The 23,687-nt window shown below is 45.2% G+C and overlaps 1 protein-coding gene across 2 annotated transcripts in view; it reads left to right on the top strand.

Annotated features, from left to right (window-relative positions):
* Positions 1–23,687, top strand: part of NLRC4 (NLR family CARD domain containing 4) — a 630,421-nt gene that overhangs the window by 85,188 nt on the left and 521,546 nt on the right. For both annotated transcript variants that reach the window (XM_073627642.1, XM_073627641.1), the window contains exon 2: positions 2,317–2,405. In XM_073627642.1, coding sequence (XP_073483743.1) covers position 2,405 — 1 coding nt within the window. In that variant the 5' untranslated portion in view covers positions 2,317–2,404. The remainder of the gene's footprint in view (positions 1–2,316; positions 2,406–23,687) is intronic.

Below are 23,687 nucleotides of genomic sequence, written 5' to 3'. Positions count from 1 at the left end.
ATGGGGGTCACCAGGTCGCCTGCCCAGCTTGCTACGTATGAGAGAGATTCTGGAAGACATGGATTGTTGAGCATGGTTAGATTATGGCAATCAGCCTGGGTGAGTCAAGGGTATGTAAACAAATGTGTTTAAATACTGTCTTGGTGCACGGGAATGCATACACTTTGTGTAGAGGTAGCAGCCAATGGGAAAGCTGTTGGTATTGTAACATGGGGACCATTAGCTCTAGTGGTAGATGCGTTTTCAGGCAATTCACAGCAGTCAGGAACTATGTTTGAGGGCATGGCAGCCCATTGTTTTTGGAAATGGCAACAACAAAGTAAAAGTCCAACATATAATGTTTGCCTCACAGGGTTCTCTTTCAGTGATATGCACAACTAAAAATACTAGCCCACCTGGCTCTCTCTTATGCCGCGTACATAAGAGGGGATTTTCCATCAGAAAAGACTTGGATGGTTTTTCCAGCGGAATTCCGCTCAAGCTTGCCTTGCATACACACGGTCACACAAAAGTTCTCTGAACTTTTGACCGTTAAGAACGCGGTGACGTACAACACTACGACGAGCCGAGAAAATGAAGTTCATTGCCTCCGAGCATGCATCGAATTGTTTCCGAGCATGCTTAGGAATTTTGCACGACGGAATTTGTACAGACGATTGCATTTTCGGATAGGAACTTTTCCCGACGGAAAAATAGAGAACATGCCCTCAATCTTTTGCTGGCTGGAATTCCGCCAGCAAAAGACAGATAGAGCATACACACGGTCGCATTTTCCAACAAAAAGCTCTCATCTGAGTTTTGCTGGCGGAATTTCTGATCGTGTGTACGTGGCATAAAGCAGTATCTCTGCTCTTTATGCTAGTCCTCAGAACATAGTTTATTCCAAGCCAAAAGCTTCACTTTGGCCTTAGTCCTTAGGCCGTTACCTGTCTCTTGCAGACACACACATCCTCTTGCTGCCACCTGCAGCCTCTAAAACCTGGAGCCCTTCTGTCTCCCTTGGATGGAGCCGTCTCCAGCTGGGAGCCATGAGGTATTCCTATACCTTCATTACAAGGGCTGTGCTCCCCTGAGCACACACCCTGCTGGTTCTGCACAAAACCTGGACACAGGGTTGGAGATTCCGTCCCACCCAAGACACTATGGTATCTCCAAACTACAGAGCCCCATGCAGGAATACCAAAACCCAGAGAAAGCTGCAAAAGCAGTTTTCTCCAGTCCACATCTATGCTCTGCAGTCCTGCACTGAGCCAATGTGCACACCCTGTGTCCCCCAAACAACCAACTTCACAGTGACAGAATCTCATACTGTCACAGTATCTATAGTGTTCAGGATCTAGAGCTTCAATTTATTTTGGTGAGTGCTGTTGAATACTTTTTGAGTAACTTGCACAAAAATCCTAATTTGTGATATGTACAAAATGAAGTAAAGTAAAGATCTGTATAACGGCACACCTCCCACATTACACTTTAGTAAAAACTGTTTAAAGTGGATGTAAACCCAATGTCATCCTTTCTAAACTACTGCCATAGAGGTTATCTATAAGGATATACATGAATCCTGCATGTATCTTTACCCTCTGTCTGTTATTAGACCCAGAAAACTGCAGATTCTGTGGGTGGGTCTGTTGTCTGGAGCACGGTGGGTGGAGTCGTGATGTCAGTAGACTCCCTGGCCACCTCTACACTACCCTTGTCAATATGCATTTTCTTCTGTGTATTTCTAACACTGAACTTCTGCTATGATCTCTAAACATCCGGTGAAAAGACAGGAAAGTAACCACATGACTTCAGCATGCCAAATCATGCTGAGGTATGGAACAGCCAATCCTTGCAGAGCTGCTAAAGAAAGGAGTGGGAGGTTTTTAAAAAATACAGGCTAGTGCACGAGATATGTAAATCATCTGTCACTCACAGCAAGGGGGAGTATTTGACAAAGTTTTTCTCAGTTTGTCATGATTTATCTCACTGAACAATAAAGGAGGATTGCTCAGAGATGGATTAACTCTGTATGGCAAGACTGGGCTCAAATGATAGGAAATCTTATACTCTACAGTATGATATAAAAAATAAATTAAAAAAATTTCGGGTTTACATCCACTTTAATCGTATTCTTCAAAGGAAACATCCAATGGAGTCACAGATGGCCTTTGACCTCTACACCGAAAAATTTAAAAAGCATAGTTTTGTTTTACTGTTGCTTTTTCACGTGTTTATTGTATTTTTATTTTTCATTTATATCTACTCAAAATAGCAAGTCTATAGATATTGCAACAGCACATATCATGATGTGAAACTACTTTGTATATTTTACAGAGATATTCATTTCTTCGTTTCAACAACAAAAATCTACAGAAGTGGAAATTTCAACTTAATTTACTACAAGCAAGTTTTAATTAATACAAGTAAGTATTCGATAGTAGTTTATTTCTAAAGCATAGCATAAAATTTATGCTAACGTAAAAGTTATTACTAGAAAAACTACAGAAATATTTAATATTTATCTGTCAAAACATCTGTATTATTATGTGTGTATTATAACTGGACAGACAGAAAAATGTCACAACTTGGCCTATGCTTTATTCAGTCTGGATTTATAATTGTTCAGTACTTTTATGAAGTATAAAATATATAGTGTTGCTAAACTCACTCCGTGTGTCAGGTCTTCATCCAAGCCGCTGATGATGTCTTACTAGCTGGCAAACCAAATATGGTACCTAATCCTAGAACAGGAGCATTTTCTAATAGGCAGGTAGTCAATGCAGGCAGATGCAAAGTATAAAATACAGCCCAAATTAGATCCAAAAAAGCAATTAAAGCAGATGAACACAATTATTTATCAGATGCAGGCTGAATAGTTTGACCTTGATTTAACCACTTGCCGACTGCTGCACGAACATTTCGTCGACAGAATGACACGGACAGGCAAATGGGCGTACAGGTACGTCCCTTTAAATTTGCCGCAGTGTGGTTGCGAGCTCCTTGAGTGTGATCGCTGGTCCCGTGGACTCGATGTCCGCGGAGATACCCACGATCATCTCACGGAGAGGAAGAACGGGGAAATGCTGATGTACACAAGCATTTCCCCATTCTTCCTAGTGACAGGACACTGATCACAGCTCCCTGTGATCAGGAGCGGTGATTAGTGTCATAACACACGTAGCCCATCCCCCCTACAGTTAGAAAACATCCCTAGGACACACTTAACCCCTGCAGCGCCTCCTCCTGGTTAACCCCTTCACTGCCAGTCACATTTACACAGTAATCAATGCATTTTTAATCGCACTGATCGCTGTATAAATGTGAATGGTCCCAAAATAGCGCCAAAAGTGTCCAATCTGTCCGCCATGTCGCAGTTACGATAAAAAAATCGCTGATTGCCGCCATTACTAGTAAAAAAAAAAAAAATATTAATAAAAATGCCATAAGACAATCCCCTATTTTGTAGACACTATAAAAATTTTTTTATATATTTTTGGAGATATTTAATATAGCAAAAATTAAAAAATTATGCTTTTTTTTCAAAATTGTTGCTCTTTTTTGGTTTATAGCGCAAAAAATAAAAACCGCAGAGGTGATCAAATACCACCAAAAGAAAGCTCTATTTGTGGGGAAAAAAGGATGTCAATTTTGTTTGGGAGTCACGGCGCACGACCAAATGTTCCAGGGCTTAAGTGGTTTAACACTTAAGTGCGGAGCTACAGCATAAGCATGTTGCAGCCTTAACAAATCAGCAGATAACACCTGCTGGTTAAACAAAATAAAAATTACTAATGTAAGGGCTGCCCTAATTGAATACAAAGGTTAAATATTGAAACCCTGATAAACAAAAATCATTTATAGCCAGAATTTTGTGTGTGGGGATAGAGTCTGGGACTTTACATTTACTTTCTTAGTTATAATAAATGTAAGTAACTGAATCCTACAAATTTAACAATTTTATTTAAGGTATTACAAATTCTTAAAAAGGGTTGTTTTAAAAACATATCCACAAATCAGTCATCCAGGATGATGTTTGTCCTGGCCTTGGGATCTAATTTAGTCGGCCAACGCATTTCACAGGAAACCCTGCTTCATCGGGGCCTCAGATCCTGTTAAATAGTACTGCAATAATATACAAAGAATATAAATAGGTTTATAATTTAATATTTAAATTTTTATGCAAAAAAATGCATGATAGAAATTTAGTCACCTGTGAGAAGGTACATGAAATGTTGGTTGGCCTGTGGGGAATCATACTAAACACTTAAAGGAGTAACCAGGGGAAAGAGGGGGAAAGAGAAGGGAAGAAACGAAGGGGGAGAGAGAGGGGGAAGGTTGGTGGTGGGGTAGTTGGGGGGAGGGAAAAGGGAAAGGAGAGATTGAGGAAAGAAGGGATAAAGGGAAGGAAAAGGAGGGGAAGAGGAAAGCAGGAGGGGGTACAGAAAAACAGAGAAGGAAACAAGGAGGGGAAAGGTAAGAAGAAGAAAATGAATTGGTCTGGGAGGGAAGAAAGAAGGGGGGGGGGGAATGGAATGGGGGTGGAGGGGGTGGATGGATACTGGGATCTACTTATCTAAAACTCCTACACGAAAGGACTAAGTAGCCAGGTATCTCAGGAGTAAAAGAAGGGAGGAGAAAGTGAAGGGACAAGGAACCCAAGGGAGGGGCAGATAGTATTGCTCCAAACAAATTTCTTAGTGCTAAATGAAGGATAAAGATTACATAGTTAGTCAGGTTGAAAAAAAGACAAGTCCATCTAGTTCAACCAATAAAAATAAAATCATACAATCCCATATACACAATCCTATACCCACAGTTTATGCAGAGGAAGGCAAAAAAACCCTAGCAAAGTAGATCAGATATCTAAGAGTGCAGTGTTAATGGATACATAAAGAATTAGGTGATATAAATTGATTAAAGTGGAGGGCCACCCTGAAAAAAAATTCACCAAAAATGCTAAAAAAAAAAAAAAAAAAAAACATTTGAAAAAAAAAAAAATTTTTAAACTTACCTGAACCCTTGTTGCTAGGCAGTCTTCCTAATCTGCCTGTTCCTATTCCGCGGCATCTTCTGCTCCTAGCTGAGCGGCCTCATTGCCTTCTGGGAACTGTGTGTTCCCAGAAAACCACAGGGCCATTCACAGATCGCCGCTCGCGCGTGCGCAGTAGGAAACTGGCAGTGAAGCCGCAAGGCTCCACTGCCTGTTTCCCTTACCTAGGATGGCGGTGTCGGGACCCGAGAGCTGAGGGATGGGTCGGCCTCGGGCAGCCGACATTGCAGGCACCCAGAACAGGTAAGTTTACTTATTTAACTGGTTCAATACAGGGCATTTTCACCCCCTTCCTTCCCAGACCAATATTTAGTTTTCAGCGCTGTCTCACTTTAAACGACAATTGCGCGGTCGTGTGACGTTGTACCTAAACAAAATTGACGTCCTTTTTTTCCCACAAATAGAGCTTTCTTTTGGTGGTATTTGATCACCTCTGCGGTTTTTATTTTTTGCGCTATAAACAAAAGAAGAGCGACAATTTTGAAAAAAACACAATATTTTTTACTTTTTTAAATATCCCAATTTAAAAAAAACAAAAAACAAATTTTTTCCTCAGTTTCAGCCGATACATATTCTTCTACATATTTTTGGTAAAAAAAATTGCAATAAGCGTATATTGATTGGTTTGCGCAAAAGTTATAGCGTCTACAAAATACAGGATAGATTTATGGCATTTAAAAAAAAAAAATATTTATTTATTTTTTTTACTAGTAATAGCGGCGATCGCGATTTTTTTTCATGACTGTGACATTATGGCAGACACATCGGACACTTTTGACACATTTTTGGGACCATTCACATTTATACAGCGATCAATGCTATAAAATTGCATTGATTACTGTGTAAATCCGACAGGCAATGAAGGGGTTAACCACTAGGGGGACACAAGGGGTTAAATGTGTTTCCTAGGGAATGCTTCTAACTGTAGGGGGCGGGGATGTACAAGGGGAGGAGACCGATCAGTGTTCCGCTGTACTGGGAACACAGATCGCTCTCCTCTCACCTGACAGGACGTGGATCTGTGTGTTTACACACACAGATCCACGGTCCGGCCCGGTTAACGGGCAATCGCGGGTACCCGGCGGACATCGCGGCCGCCGGGCACACGCACCGGGTCCCGAGCAACGCGGCGGGCATGCGCGCGCGCCCCCTAGACGGCCAGGAACCCGAGGCCGTCATATGATGTCCACCCAGGATGGGAGATCCCATCTGTGGACGTCATATGTCTATACGCGGGTATTGAAGTGGTTAAAGTCAGCAGCTATGGTGTTTGTAGCTGCTGACTTTAAAATTTTTTTTTAGCTGGCCGGAATCCCGCTTTAAGTGAAGATATACAGAACATATGAAGTGGAGGATCCCTGCACCACCAAATTACCTGTATCTTGTGTAGCGCTGGTATTTTTGCCTTCTAATGCCATGTAATGCTGAACAATGGACAATGCTATAAATTGGTATTTGGCTCCCTCTAGTGGTACAAATGTGAAAGAGATTTTGTTTATATTTTGTTTGAAGAGCATAAGGAACTTACAGGAAGTGACTTAATTGTTTATCTTGTAAAACGACTCACCTACCCAGAATGCTCAGTCACCTACCCATGAACACTGAGTGACTGAACTGCATGCTGGGTAGGATATAAAAGGCCCAGCGCGGCCATTTTCTGTCTCTTGTTCCTGGGACGCATGGCCTGCCTGCAGGGCTCTGTGGGTGTGTGTGTCCCACAGAGCCGCGGCCTGTTTGGTGCGGAACGGGCTTGAAGCTATTGGAGAAGTTTACACCACAGCGTGCTGGAGCAGCAGTGTGGTCGGATGGGGAAGGATCCAGAGATACCTGACGGAGGTATCTGAGGACTCCCAGTTATAGTTACATAGTTAGTCAGGTTGAAAAAAGACACAAGTCCATCCAGTTCAACCTTAAAAACAATAAATAAATAAAATAAAAAATATCGTACAATCCAATATACCCAATTTTATACCCTCAGTTGATCCAGAGGAAGGCAAAAAACCCCAGCAGAGCATGCTCCAATTTGCTACAGCAGGGGAAAAAATTCCTTCCTGATCCCCCAAGAGGCAATCGGATTTTCCCTGGATCAACTTTACCTATAAATGTTAGTACCCAGTTATATTATGTACATTTAGGAAAGTATCCAGGCCTTTCTTAAAGCAATCTACTGAGCTGGCCAGAACCACCTCTGGCGGGAGTCTATTCCACATTTTCACAGCTCTTACTGTGAAGAAACCTTTGCGTATTTGGTGATGAAATCTCTTTTCTTCTAGACATAAAGAGTGCCCCCGTGTCCTCTGGGTTGACCGTAAAGAGAATAACTTAACACCAAGTTCACTATATGGACCCCTTATATATTTGAACATGTTGATCATATCCCCCCTTATTCTCCTCTTCTCAAGAGTGAATAAATTCAGTTCCTCTAATCTTTCCTCATAGCTGAGCTCCTCCATGCCTCTTATCAGTTTGGTTGCCCTTCTCTGCACTTTCTCCAGTTCCCCGATATCCTTTTTGAGAACTGGTGCCCAAAACTGAACTGCATATTCCAGATGAGGTCTTACTAATGATTTGAACAGGGGCAAAATTATATCTCTCTCTCTAGAGTCCATACCTCTCTCAATACAAGAAAGGACTTTGCTCGCTTTGGAAACCGCAGCTTGGCATTGCATGCTATTATTGAGCTTATGATCTACCAAAACCCCCAGATCCTTCTCCACCACGGATTCCCCCAGTTGTACTCCCCCTAGCATGTATGATGCATGCATATTCTTAGCCCCCAAGTGCATAACTTTACATTTCTCAACATTAAACCTCATCTGCCACATAGTCGCCCAATTAGACAGTGCACTGAGGTCGGCTTGTAAATTGGAGACATCTTGTAAGGACATTATTCCACTGCATACCTTGGTGTCATCTGCAAAGACAGAAATTTTACTTTCGATCCCAGACCCTATATCATTTATAAAGATATTAAAAAGTAAGGCACTGAACCTTGGGGTACACCACTGATAACCTTAGACCATTCAGAGTAAGAATCATTAACCACTACTCTCTGAATTCTGTCCTTTAGCCAGTTTTCTATCCATTTACAAACTGATATTTCCAAGCCTGTAGACTTTACCTTACACATGAGCCGCGTGTGGGGAACTGTGTCGAACACTTTTGCAAAATCCAAGTATACCACATCCATTGCCACCCCTCTGTCCAAGGTTTTACTTACCTCTTCATAAAAAGAAATCAGGTTTGTCTGACAACTTCTGTCTTTTATGAATCCATGCTGTCTGTTGCCATCATCTTGTGGAAAGGAGCAGCGTGACGGCGTGGCCGCAGCAAATAGACTGAGATCTTGTGGGGCAGAGGCATCCAACTTTCCAGTCCTGGTGTGGTGAGAGGGCAGAAGCCCAGAAGTTATTTATCGCACTTAATACACTTAGACTCATATCACAGTGTTGCTGAGACCTGCAGTTCTGCAGAGGGGTCTCATTCAAATAGACTGAGTTTAAGCAGGCCTCAAGCCTATACTTCACTAAGAGCTAACACTGTGGCGGTTCACAGATAACTATACCAGAGGCAGTTATAAGTGCGTGCACCGTAGGAACTGTTCTAAATCATCAGCTTATATTACTTCTTTGCTTGATAACCCCTTGGATTACAAACACTGCAATATAAGAGCTAGCAGAAGACAGAAGGCAGAGGATCAGAGACTATATCTTTCCACTGGGAGGCCTTGTGTTCGGTTACAGTGGCAAAGGACTGCCTCATACCTCAGGGGGAGCTCTTGAGAAAGTGTAGTGTGCTGTGTTTGACAACCTTGCATTAGTGTGCTTATTACGGCCGTGCTGGAAGGTGCCCAGTGTCAAGGCATTACTAAGTATAAAATTGACGCGCTTTAAATAAATAGTGCAAAATATGCTGCTGCGACTAAGCTTAAATCCAGGAATAAAAAATGCATACATGTGAATAAAATAGATAAATAATTATGGTGCTAATACATGTGTTAAAATTGCCAAAATAAATCTTCAAATTGGTGATGTGATGGTGAATATAAATAAAATAATAATGACACTCTGAGTACAATGTCCAGGCAGAGATAAATAGTGGGGGAAAGTAAAAATAATTAAACAGTTCCTTCCCTTAATCCAGATTGATTGACTCACTGGGTTAGATCGTTTGTATCAGGATATTTAGTTTTTCTTGCATCCCACTTTAGCCATAATACTGCTGGTGATTCGGCTCCCAGGATAAAGGTTTTATGCAAAGCAAGCAAAGAAAAAATAGATCATTGTGCAGTGAACTTACTAGATAGTACATAAGCAAAACAGGGACAAGAGATACACTCACAAACTCCCGGTCTATTAGAAGCATTCAAATATGCAGATTGCAGTCAGCCGCTGTGGACGAGGTTTCCCATAGAGAAACAGCTGCTGTTAACCTTCAGGTGTATTGCAGCATTGAACGTCCTAAGCTCCTCCCACGCGTTGCATCACTGACACGTGACTTTTTCAAGGATCCTTGAAAAATTAAGGGAAGGAACTGTTTAATTATTTTTACTTTCCCCCACTATTTATCTCTGCCTGGACATTGTACTCAGAGTGTCATTATTATTTTATTTATATTCACCGTCACATCACCAATTTGAAGATTTATTTTGACAATTTTAACACATGTATTAGCACCATAATTATTTATCTATTTTATTCACATGTATGCATTTTTTATTCCTGGATTTAAGCTTAGTCGCAGCAGCATATTGTGCACTATTTATTTAAAGCGCATCAATTTTATACTTAATACTATTTGTTTGGTTATCTGATCACCCTATATTGATAGCTGCTTTAATTTACTGATTTTATCATAGCACTAACTATATTGCATACCTCCCAACTGTCCCTGATTTCGAGGGACTGTCCCTGATTTGGAGCAATGTCCCTCTGTCCCTCATTCCTCCTCATTTGTCCCTCATTTTGGTCTGATCCATAGAGTTGTATATAAAATGCACTTTTTATCTTTCAGAAAGTGTTTCCCAGTGCTAAACCTTTCACCTGATTTCTAAACTGCTGCATCTGTGGAATTCCAAAAGCCAATATAAAGGAATAGTAGTGGTAAAAAAAGCACTTGTGGGTTTAACCAATCTTGTTTTTTTGTACAATTCTCATTTAAGGGGGCGTGGTAAGGGGTGTGTCCTATACCTGCATACTTTTGCTGATAGGTGTACCTCATTCCCATCTCAAAAAGTTGGGAGGTATGTATATTGGTATATATATATTTTTAAGCACAGTTTATTTATATCACACATATCTATCCACATCAGCGCTTGGTTTTTATTCTTTTTTTTCAGTGTCAAGGCATTGTCACTCTGAGCACTAGTCCCACTTGGAGATGCGCCTGCAGGGGTCATCCAAGAAATCTTTACATATTAATAAGTTGTGAATATTCATTGTATTGTCATATTATGTTTGTGTGGCAATGCAGTTATTGTAACTACTGTTTATACCAGTCTCAGTAAAATCACATTCTGGTTAATCACAATTGGTGTGAAGCGTTGTTCCTTTTCCTACAGGTAGAATAACGGATACCCAGGTAATGGTAAAGGTACATTATTGGTATATTGTTATTGTGGGATTGTCCTTTGTTGTTTAGCTTCACACCAACACTGTTTCACAGCTGTGTCAAGCGGGTTGAGCCAATTTATTGGGGGTGGAAGAGCAAAGTACAGGCTCAATCAAATATCAGCAGCTCCTTCGGGGGTCAGTGCTACACTTGTATTATGTAACCTCCATCCAGCATGACACGTGTATAAAATAGCAGGCTACAACTCCTCAAGGTAAGGCCTGGTCTATATATGTGTAAGCTTCCCTGCACTTCCTGCTGTGGCATGTATTTTTGTTGATTTTATTTATTATAAGGCGAATATTATTTTGACTGCGACTGTCCAGGACTTTTCTCATAACTTTATCGTTACAAGCATTGCCGGCACCTGTGGCTTCCAGACTGGAGGAGAGGTCTGTTCCTGATTGACCTTCCTAGAGCGGTGATATCGTTCTCTCTATATATGTGTGAGGCAATGTGTTAATGAGGGAGGGGGTGTTCCCTGAGGCTGCCACTACCACCCAGGCAAAAGCAAGGACTGGCTTTGGAGGCTTGAGGGGTGTTTTTTTTTTTACTCAAAATTGTCATATATATATATATATATATATATATATATATATAACAAAATTTTTATTTCTCACACACGGCATATGTATACTTGCAACTACACCCCAAAACAGACAGGAAACAAACTTTTTTTTATAGAGAAACAACATAGAGTTTAACCATAGATGCAGCTACAAACTAATAAACACTGCCATCTACTGGCTGAAGAATATATCTGTAGTTGTTGCACAAAAATACATGAACAATGTATTCCAACAGCTCCACTCAACAACTACTCCTTATATTAGTCCCATTTCAGATCACATTTCTTTAGATCTGTTTTTTGTAAGCGGTTTTGTGAAAACATCTTATCCACTTTTTTCTCATGCATTTCATCTCATGAACCTGGCTCTGGTTTTAATGCGATGTGAGCAACATAGGACAAACGTTTGGCTGGGATCCCTTTATTGCTTCTGGTGGATTTCCTGATTGAAGCCTCTTGTGGCCTGGTTTCTTCTTTTACAGTATTTGGAATTGCCTGCGTTTGTAGCGATATGGACTGTTATCAGAAAGCTTTGTACCTTCCAGTGTCCTAAACGTTGTTTCTCCCCATGATTATTCGTGTGGCCAGTGGCCTCATATCTTTCTGCCAACGGAGAGGGTTATGGGGTGTATAGGCCTCTTTGAATCTGCTGCTATGGCTATGCATCCATGTACCCTAAGACTACAAATCCCAGGGACCCTTGCAGTGGCCTGAAGGTTGCTGGGGGGGGGGAGATAAAAGGAGCTTAGAAGCCCGCACACACTCCTTCCTCCTGGGCCTGTTGAAATACGGACCCCTCTGTGTGACAGAGAGAGAGAGGTCGCAGCTTACCACGCAGAACGCTACTGTGGAATAGAAAAGCCTTGAATTTGAATGATCTAAAACATTTTGGAAGCAAAGCCTATGTGCACATTTCAAAAGAAAACTTACAAAATGGGATGCTACTTCCACCACGAGGCCTGAGAGGCCTAGTCCTGCTACCGGCTGCCGGACATCCTGTTACTAGCATCATTTACAGCGCCTGCCCATCGGTGCGGACGTGTGGAGAAAGTCACTACAGAAGGCCGAGACAGAGGATCCATTGCCAGAGTGTTGTCATCCATGCTCCTATCTAGAAGACTGCAGATCGATTTGGTTAGTTGGTGAAAGAGCAAGCTGTTCAATCTTTATCTATTCACTACCACCAGTACAGAACACCGTTCACACACATCTCTACCCAAGAACATTTCCTGCTCCATATAGGAGATGCGCCGGCCGCCTCCCCTGTGTTTTCTGTCGGTCGGTGATGACCTCACAGGGGAGCGGGGCTGTGGGGGCGGAGGTGTCAGGCGTCACCTAGCAACGCTCACCATAATGCCTGGAGAGCCAGAAGCTCCAGTGATGTTTGCCACAGCTAGTGAGGGAAGTGTACTGGTTAGTTTCCTTCACAGAGGGGGAGGGGTGGCTGGACTTTGTCAGTGTTTACTGAGCCATGATCACAAAATGCATTACACCATGTGTTTACAGCTTTTCAGATACCCTACAAACCTGCTGCCACCCCCAGTGACTCCATATCCAGTATTAAGGTAAAGTTATTTCCTTTAAAGAGCCAGTAAAAAAAAAAGCGATAGAATAGGAACTTAATTTTTCTTATTTCTATATCCTGTCTTTTGTTGCTGTAGTATGAGTTCACCACAGCCCCAAAGTGCACGAAGATCGTTGGAAAGGTAGGAGGGGTCTATGGGGGACACAAAACAAAAGAGTGCAACACCACTCTAATAGGGATGAGCCGAACACCCCCCGGTTCGGTTCGCACCAGAACCCGCGAACGGACCGAAAGTTCGCACGAACGTTAGAACCCCATTGACGTCTATGGGACTCGAACGTTCGAAATCAAAAGTGCTCATTTTAAAGGCTAATTTGCATGGTATTGTCCTAAAAAGGGTTTGGGGACCCGGGTCCTACCCCAGGGGACATGTATCAATGCAAAAAAAACTTTTAAAAACGGCCGTTTTTTCGGGAGCAGTGATTTTAATGATGCTTAAAGTAAAAAAAAAAAAGTGAAATATTCCTTTAAATATCGTACCTGGGGGGTGTCTATAGTATGCCTGTAAAGTGACGCGTGTTTCCCATGTTTAGAACAGTCCCTGCACCAAATGTCATTTTTAAAGGAAAAAATCTCATTTAAAACTGCTTGCGGGTTTAATGTCATGTCGGGTCATGGCAATATGGATGAAAATCAGTGAGACAAACGGCATGGGTACCCCCCAGTCCATTACCAGGCCCTTTGGGTCTTGTATGGATATTAAGGGGAACCCCGCACCCAAATTAAAATAAGGAAAGGTGTGGGGCCACCAGGCCCTATATACTCTGAACAGCAGTATACAGGCGGTGCAAACAAGACAGGGACTGTAGGTTTGTTGTTAAGTAGAATCTGTTTGTAATTTTGAACATTTTTAACGTGTTTAGCTCCAGCCAAAAAATCTTTTCTAAGCTTTTTGGAAAACATAGGGAAGGGTTATCACCCCTGTGACATTTGTTTTGCTGTCTTTCCTCCTCTTCAGAAGATTTCACCTCACTTTTTTGTCCCAATGAAAAATGTTTTTTGAAAATTTGGGTTTTTTTGTGGAACAAGGATTGGAAAGCATCAGTGGAAAGGAGAAATTGTTTTCCCATATTAACTCTTACAGGAAAGAATTTCCCTTCCTAGGGGTAGATTTCATCTCACTTCCTGTTGTCTCCTTCCGTTTGCAAGTAGGAGTCGTTTGTAAGTTAGATGTTTGAAAGTAGGGTCCTGCCCTATATACTCAGCAGAAATTTGGGCCTTAGGTGTTGCTGTGGCCACAACACTGTAAGCCCTCACAGGGCCCTGCTGTGAAATATTAGATCAAGAATTGTAATTACATGCCCCTGTTGAACAGGAGCTGAAAAATTAGGCCTTAGGCACTGGTGCTGGTGCCACAACACTGCAACCCCTCACAGACACTCTAGTTGGAAAGCAGGAACGAGCCCTGCTGCAAAGTATTGCTTCAAAAATTGTAATTACACGCCCCTGTTAGACAGGGGCAGAAAAATTGGGCCTTAGGCACTGGTGCTGGTGCCACAACACTGCAACCCCTCACAGACACTCTAGTTGGAACGCAGGAACGAGCCCTGCTGCAAAGTATTGCATCAAAAATTGTAATTACACGCCCCTGTTAGACAGGGGCAGAAAAATTGGGCCTTAGGCACTGGTGCTGGTGCCACAACACTGCAACCCCTCACAGACACTCTAGTTGGAACGCAGGAACGAGCCCTGCTGCAAAGTATTGCATCAAAAATTGTAATTACACGCCCCTGTTAGACAGGGGCAGAAAAATTGGGCCTTAGGCACTGATGCTGGTGCCACAACACTGCAACCCCTCACAGACACTCTAGTTGGAACGCAGGAACGAGCCCTGCTGCAAAGTATTGCATCAAAAATTGTAATTACACGCCCCTGTTAGACAGGGGCAGAAAAATTGGGCCTTAGGCACTGGTGCTGGTGCCACAACACTGCAACCCCTCACAGACACTCTAGTTGGAATGCAGGAACGAGCCCTGCTGCAAAGTATTACATCAAAAATTGTAATTACACGCCCCTGTTAAACAGGGGCTGAAAAATTGTGCCTTAGGCACTGGTGGTGGCGCCCAGAACCAAAAATGTTCTTACAAGCTATCAGCGTGATGATTGAGGAGGAAGAGGATAATTACTCAGGGATAGTCACTCAGCATCAGCATAGACAGTCTTTGAAGGGATCTGAGATTTCAAAAAAAATTATTCGGTTACATCAGCATCAGGTGCTTGGTAGCTGGTGGTGATCCAAGACTCATTCATTTTTATGAAGGTCAGCCGATCGACCGAGTCGGTGGACAGACGCACCCTGTGATCGGTTACCACGCCTCCAGCAGCACTGAATGTGCGTTCCGAAAGAACGCTGGATGCAGGACAGGCCAGTAGCTCAATTGCATACTGTGCAAGCTCTGGCCAGTGATCCATCCTCAAGACCCAGTAACCCAGAGGATTTTCGGTGGGAAAGGTGTCCAAGTCTGATCTTGCCCCTAGGTATTCCTGCACCATGTAAAACAGACGCTGGCGATGGTTGCTGGAACCGATCATACCTTGGGGCTGCGGACCAAAAAATTGTCTGAACGCATCGGTCAGACGGCCACCTTCTCCACCGCTCCTTCTTTGACTGACCGAAGCCTCAGCAACACGTTGTCCAGAAACAGGAGTTTGTAACCTCCCAGTCTCTGGGAACGCGTTGCACAGACCTTTCTGCAAGGCCTCCCGAATATGTTTCATCCTCTGCTCCCTCTGCGATGGCAAGATAAGGTCCGCAACCTTACCCTTGTAACGTGGATCAAGGAGGGTTTCCAGCCAGTATTGGTCCTTCTCCTTGATACCACGAATACGAGGATCCTTACGCAGGCTTTGCAGGATCAGGGAGGCCATGCAGCGTAGGTTTGCTGAGGCATTCGGTCCGGAGTCCTCTGGGTCACTAAGAACGACATGGTCTGCAGCCACCTCCTCCCAGCCACGTACAAGTCCATGTGTTTCTTGGGACTGATCCCTTAAAGACTGCTGCTGATGCTGAGTGCCAGGCTCCACCTCCATACTGACACAATCTTCCTCCTCCTCCTCTTCCTCCTCGTCCTCTTCCTGTGTGATCGGCGGGCACGCAGGAACACTGTCTGGATAAAGGGGGCCTTGAGAGCTAAGGAAGTCCTCCTCTTCCTGCCTCTGTTCTGCCTCAAGTGCCCTGTCCATTATTCCACGCAGCGTGTGCTCCAACAGGTGGACAAGGGGGACAGTGTCACTGATGCATGCACTGTCACTGCTCACCATCCTCGTGGCCTCCTCGAATGGTGACAGGACAGTGCATGCATCCCTGATCATGGCCCACTGGCGTGGGGAAAAAAAACCAAGCTCCCCTGACCCTGTCCTGGTGCCATAGTCGCACAGGTACTCATTGATGGCCCTCTGCTGCGTGTGCAGCCGCTGCAGCATGGCCAACGTTGAGTTCCACCTGGTGGGCATGTCACAGATTAGGCGGTTCTTGGGCAGGTTAAACTCCTTTTGGAGGTCCGTCAGCCGAGCACTGGCATTATATGACCGGCGGAAATGCACACAGACTTTCCTGGCCTGCCTCAGGACATCCTGTAAGCCCGGGTACCTGCCCAAGAACCGCTGCACCACCAAGTTAAGGACGTGAGCCAAACAGGGCACATGGGTCATTTGTCCCTGTCGGAGGGCAGAGAGGAGGTTGGTGCCATTGTCGCAAACCACCATTCCTGCCTTAAGTTGGCGTGGCGTCAACCACCTCTGAACCTGCCCCTGCAGAGCTGACAAAACCTCTGCCCCAGTGTGGCTCCTGTCCCCCAAGCACACCAGCTCAAGCACCGCATGGCATCTTTTGGCCTGCGTACTTGCGTAGCCCCTTGAACGCCTACGGAGCACCGCTGGTTCCGAGGAAGAGGCCATGGAGGAAGAAGAAGAGGAGGGGGTGGAGGAGAGAGGTGTGTCACAATCAGCATTTTGGAGGCGTGGTGGCGGAACAACCTCCAACACTACTGCACCTTGTCCTGCATCCTTCCCAGCTGCCAGCAGAGTCACCCAATGCGCCGTGAAACTTAGGTAACGTCCCTGTCCATGCCTGCTGGACCATGAGTCAGCGGTAATATGCACCTTACCGCTGACCGCCCTGTCCAGCGAGGCATGGACATTGCCTTCCACATGCCGGTAGAGAGCCGGAATCGCCTTCCGTGAGAAAAAGTGGCGTTTGGGTACCTGCCACTGAGGAACCGCACATTCCACAAACTCACGGAAGGGGGCAGAGTCTACCAACTGAAAAGGCAGCAGTTGAAGTGCTAGCAATTTTGCCAAGCTAGCATTCAACCGCTGGGCATGTGGATGGCTGGGAGCAAACTTCTTTCGGCGGTGCAGCAGCTGGGGCAGGGAAATTTGCCTGGTACAATCTGACGTCGGTGTACCAAAAGCAGATTGCCCACAAGTACTTGGCTGTGACACACCTAATTCTACACCTTCATTCCTCTCACTGCAGGTCTCAGAGAGGACTGAAGGTCTAGTGGGGTTGGAAATCTCAGCTGATGAGGAGCAAGGAGAGATCCTCTTTGTTCTTTGGTGTGGGTCTTTTAGATACGCTTGCCAACGAACTGCATGGCAGGTCAACATATGTCTGGTCAAGCATGTGGTACCCAAGCGGGAGATGTTTTGGCCACGCGAGATACGCTTGAGACATATGTTGCAAATAGCAGCGGTGCGATCTGATGCACTCGTCTCAAAAAAGGCCCACACCAAAGAACTTTTTGAATAACGCGCAGAGACTGCAGCGCCCTGCACATGTGGAGCTTTGGGGTGTGATGCAGTCAATGTGCTGCCCTTAGGCTGGCCCCTGGAGGGCATCCTGCCTCGTTGGTGATGTGCCGCCGCCTCCTCCTCCTCCTCCTCCTCTCTCCTATCAGGCACCCACGTTGAGTCAGTGACCTCATCATCCCCTCCCTCCTCATCACTGGAGCAAACCTGGCAGTATGCTGCAGCAGGGGGAGCATGACTGCCAGATTGCTGTCCTTCTTGGGCACCCCCTCTGTCCGTGCTCATGTTACTGCCTTCATCGAGCTCAGTATCGTCATCAGAGCCTTCCAAACGCTGGGCATCCTCCGGGAGCATGTACCCAACACTGTGGTCAAACAGTTCGAGGGAATCCTCATGAGGACATGGTGGAGCTAGGGAAGGAGTCACTGATGACATTGAGCTGAGGGAAGAGGCCGCTGCTTTGCCAGACAAAGCACCCTGGGCATGGGTGAGAGAGAATGAGGAGGATGAGGACGGCTTGGTCATCCACTCAACCAAGTCTTCCGCATGTTGCGGCTCAACACGGCCAGCTGCCGAAAAAAAGGCCAAGCGTGTCCCATGGCCACGTGCTGATGAGGATGCACCGTCTCCACGACCAGCACTAGACACAGAGCCTGCTTGCCCTCTCTTATTGGCTTGTGACTGTCTGCCTCTCCTTCTTGGCCTTCCAGACATACTAATGGCCTGTAGCTGCACTAAGCTGGGATAGAACACCTGTAATTTTCTTCAAGTAGCTTTATATACTGTAACCAGACAAGCCTGCCTGTCAGTAGGAAGATAACAGGAACGGATCTAGCTGAACACTGTGAGCAGGACGCACTGTACTAAATGTAAATAGTCTAGCTGCCTGACCGTGGTACTAATAGGATCAAATAGAACACCTGTAATTTTCTTCAGGTAGCTTTATATACTGTAACCAGACAAGCCTGCCTGTCAGTAGGAAGATAACAGGAACGGATCTAGCTGTACACTGTGAGCAGGACGCACTGTACTAAATGTAAATAGTCTAGCTGCCTGACCGTGGTACTAATAGGATCAAATAGAACACCTGTAATTTTCTTCAGGTAGCTTTATATACTGTAACCAGACAAGCCTGCCTGTCAGTAGGAAGATAACAGGAACGGATCTAGCTGAACACTGTGAGCAGGACGCACTGTACTAAATGTAAATAGTCTAGCTGCCTGACCGTGGTACTAATAGGATCAAATAGAACACCTGTAATTTTCTTCAGGTAGCTTTATATACTGTAACCAGACAAGCCTGCCTGTCAGTAGGAAGATAACAGGAACGGATCTAGCTGAACACTGTGAGCAGGACGCACTGTACTAAATGTAAATAGTCTAGCTGCCTGACCGTGGTACTAATAGGATCAAATAGAACACCTGTAATTTTCTTCAGGTAGCTTTATATACTGTAACCAGACAAGCCTGCCTGTCAGTAGGAAGATAACAGGAACGGATCTAGCTGTACACTGTGAGCAGGACGCACTGTACTAAATGTAAATAGTCTAGCTGCCTGACCATGGTACTAATAGGATCAAATAGAACACCTGTAATTTTCTTCAGGTAGCTTTATATACTGTAACCAGACAAGCCTGCCTGTCAGTAGGAAGATAACAGGAACGGATCTAGCTGAACACTGTGAGCAGGACGCACTGTACTAAATGTAAATAGTCTAGCTGCCTGACCGTGGTACTAATAGGATCAAATAGAACACCTGTAATTTTCTTCAGGTAGCTTTATATACTGTAACCAGACAAGCCTGCCTGTCAGTAGGAAGATAACAGGAACGGATCTAGCTGAACACTGTGAGCAGGACGCACTGTACTAAATGTAAATAGTCTAGCTGCCTGACCGTGGTACTAATAGGATCAAATAGAACACCTGTAATTTTCTTCAGGTAGCTTTATATACTGTAACCAGACAAGCCTGCCTGTCAGTAGGAAGATAACAGGAACGGATCTAGCTGTACACTGTGAGCAGGACGCACTGTACTAAATGTAAATAGTCTAGCTGCCTGACCGTGGTACTAATAGGATCAAATAGAACACCTGTAATTTTCTTCAGGTAGCTTTATATACTGTAACCAGACAAGCCTGCCTGTCAGTAGGAAGATAACAGGAACGGATCTAGCTGAACACTGTGAGCAGGACGCACTGTACTAAATGTAAATAGTCTAGCTGCCTGACCGTGGTACTAATAGGATCAAATAGAACACCTGTAATTTTCTTCAGGTAGCTTTATATACTGTAACCAGACAAGCCTGCCTGTCAGTAGGAATTTAACAGGAACGGATCTAGCTGAACACTGTGAGCAGGACGCACTGTACTAAATGTAAATAGTCTAGCTGCCTGACCGTGGTACTAATAGGATCAAATAGAACACCTGTAATTTTCTTCAGGTAGCTTTATATACTGTAACCAGACAAGCCTGCCTGTCAGTAGGAATTTAACAGGAACGGATCTAGCTGAACACTGTGAGCAGGACGCACTGCACTAAATGTAAATAGTCTAGAAGATAACAGGAACGGATCTAGCTGAACACTGTGAGCAGGACGCACTGCACTAAATGTAAATAGTCTAGAAGATAACAGGAACGGATCTAGCTGAACACTGTGAGCAGGACGCACTGCACTAAATGTAAATAGCAGGAACGGATCTAGCTGAACACTGTGAGCAGGACGCACTGCATTAAATGTAAATAGTCTAGATAGAAGATAACAGGAACGGATCTAGCTAAACTGAATACAGTGTATATATATATATATGCAACACCTGGGATGCATATATATACACAATACACTGTAAGTGCAGCTAACTGACTGACTGTTCTGCCTAATCTATCTAACTCAAATCAAATGACACTGTCTCTCTCTCTCTCTATCTCTCAGCACACCGGAACACACACTACACAGGGCCGCCGTGCAGGCGGCCTTATATAGTGTGGGGTGTGTACTAAATCCCCTGAGCCATAATTGGCCAAAGCCACCCTGGCTTTGGCCAATTACAGCTCTCTCTACTGACGGCGCTGTGATTGGCCAAGCATGCGGGTCATAGTGCATGCTTGGCCAATCATCAGCCAGCAATGCACTGCGATGCCGCAGTGAATTATGGGCCGTGACGCGCCACACGAATTTAGCGCGAACGGCCCATAACGTTCGCAATTCGGCGAACGATCGAACAGCCGATGTTCGAGTCGAACATGGGTTCGACTCGAACACGAAGCTCATCCCTACACTCTAATAAGGTGTTTTGTCTTTATAGGAGTAGAATTCCTAAAAAAAGACAGTCGCGGAAAGGAAAAGTCCAGCCACTGCTCAAAATCTCCGCATGCATCTGGGTCATGCACAGGACATAGATCCCAAGCAAAGGCCAGTTTACGCCGCAAAAATGTTCAGACCGCTATGGCGGCAGAACCAAGTGCGACAAGAGGCTGTCCCGCCGAAGGCCTCTGCTGGGCCTGTTCAGCGCCATCCGCCCCTGAGAAACTCTTGTGCGCAGAATGCATAAGAGATGTAGCCACAAATAGAGAAACAGAGGCACGTAGGATAAAGGACTATATTCAGGAGGCGGTGACGGAGAGTATGCAGGCGGTTGCAGGCGTAAGTGCCTCCATGACTAAGCCTAGAGCCAAGAACGCATCTAAGCAGAAGGATAAAGGATAAAGGACTATATTCAGGAGGCGGTGACGGAGAGTATGCAGGCGGTTGCAGGCGTAAGTGCCTCCATGACTAAGCCTAGAGCCAAGAACGCATCTAAGCAGAAGCAAGACTCATCACCGGGGGCTTGAAATATCTTCAGGAGATTCTTCAGACTCTGATGAATCGTCGGAACATTTATTCGACTTCCAACTCATAGACCCTTAAATTGTAGCAGTGAAGGAGGCCATAGACTGGAAACAAGACACTCAGCCTTCGGAAAAAATTAAAAGATATTTCCCTAACTTGAAAAGGCAAGGGGCAACCTTCCAGTTCATGACGGAGATCCGCAAATTATTCGATGAGGAATGGGGAAAGCCAGAAAGGAAGGCAAATGTACAAAATCGCTTTTTAGAATTATACCCATTTAACACCCCAGATGCTGCCTTTTGGGAGTCACCTCTAGGTGTAGATGCATCCTTGCAGCACTTAGCAAGGCAGGTGTCTCTGCCATTGCAGGATTCTACAACCTTCAGAGACCCGATGGACAGGCACACAGACACAGATCTAAAGAAGATCTATTTAACTGCTGGCGCAGCTTGCCGCCCAGCCATAGCCCTAACTTCGATCTCCAGGGCTCTGAAGGTCTGGGTCACAAATGCGGAGACGGCCCTGAAGTCTGATGTAGAGACGGCCAGAATCATTTCGGCAATGGAGGAACTTAATACCAAGACGGATCCGCCAGGGCTTGGCGTGGTGGATAGCGCCAGGAACTCTGTCGCGGGGCATGCCTCTCAGCCCCAGAGATTGGATCCAGATAACCTTGGATGCCTGTCTCCGGGGCTGGGGCACTCACTGCCTCGGCAGATGGGTTCAAGGCAAATGGAGTAAGATGGAGACCAGACACTCCAACCTGTTGGAGTTACAGGCAGCATACCTAGCCCTACTGGCATTCGAGAACCTGATTCAGCGAGCTCGGGTCAAGCATATGCTGGACAACCGGATGGCGGTCGCTTATATAACCAAACAGGGAGGAACCAAGAGCTTGCCACTGCTGCAGTTGGCAACCGAGATATTTGTCTGGGCCGGGGCACATGTGGAAGCCTTGACGGCAGCCTACATTCCAGCAGTCAAAACTACATAGCAGACCATCTGAGTCGGGTTTTTCCCAACAAAAATGAGTGGGCACTCAACTAGGACTATCTGAAAACAATCTTTTACAGGTGGGGTACACCCTCTGAGGATCTGATGGCGACCCCATGGAATGCACAGGTACCCCAGTTTGTGTCAAGATTCCACTGCAACGAATTGCTAGCTCAAGATGCCTTCTCAATACCGTGGAAATTTCCCATAGTCTACCTTTTCCCACCGGTACTTCTGATAATGAAAACCCTATTAAAAATTGCGAGGGAGAACGTCCATGCAATTGCAATCCTACCCTTCTGGCCACGAAGGCCATGGTTCCCACTGCTCCTGCAGGTGGCTGCAGTTCCCCCAATATGGCTGCCGCTGAAGAGGGACCTCCTACAGCAGGACCAATGGTGTCACCCCAACCCAGGCAGATTGCAACTGACAGCATGGCTGTTGAATCAGCCAGACTGCAGTCTCAGGGCATCTCAGAGGAGCTAATCTCAACACTATTGTCAAGAAGGGCCACAACTAATGCCACATTTGGAGAAAATTTACAGCATTCGCTTTACAACAAAAATTTGCCCCATTGTCCGTAAACATTGGGCAGGTGCTGGAGTTTTTACAGTCAGCTCTATGTATGGGCTTAGCATACAACACCATAAAGGTGCAGGTGTCAGCTTTGTCTTGCTTCACAGGCCACAAGTGGGCAGACGAGTCGCTAATAAAGTAATAAAGTAAAGTCTCAGAGCGGCCATAAGAATAAGACCACCAAGGAAGTCCCTGTTCCCAGCCTGGGACTTGGGCACAGTGATAAAAGCTTTGCTCCAACACCCATTCGTGTCTGCGGAGACATGCCCACTATGGTTCCTGACAGTCAAGCTTATTTTCCTTAACCACTTGCCGACCGCCTCACGCAGATATACTGCGGCAGAATGGCACGGGCAGGCAGAATCACGTACCTGTACGTGATCTGCCTCCCGCAGGCAGGGGGTCCGATGGGACCCCCCCGGTGCCCGAGGCGGTCGGCTTCTGTCTGGGAGCGATGAGAGGTGAGGGGGAGACCATCCATTCATGGCCCCCCCCTCGCGATCGCTCCCAGCCAATCAGATTCTTCTTCTGCTGCTGTATGCTAAACAGCAGCAGAGGTAATGATGTCATCTCTCCTCGGCTCGGTATTTTCCGTTCGCCGAGGAGAGAAGATATCCGTGAACACATACACACACAGTAGAACATGCCAGGCACACAATACACCCCCGATCCCCCCGATCACCCCCCCCCCCGTCACACTGACACCAAGCAGTTTTTTTTTTCCTGATTACTGCATTGGTGTCAGTTTG

The sequence above is a fragment of the Aquarana catesbeiana genome, linkage group LG04 (assembly GCF_042186555.1).
Source record: "Aquarana catesbeiana isolate 2022-GZ linkage group LG04, ASM4218655v1, whole genome shotgun sequence".
In the NCBI taxonomy this organism is placed as follows: domain Eukaryota; kingdom Metazoa; phylum Chordata; class Amphibia; order Anura; family Ranidae; genus Aquarana; species Aquarana catesbeiana.
Note: the sequence above shows the minus strand (reverse complement) of the source record. Positions and strands in the feature narration are given on the sequence as shown.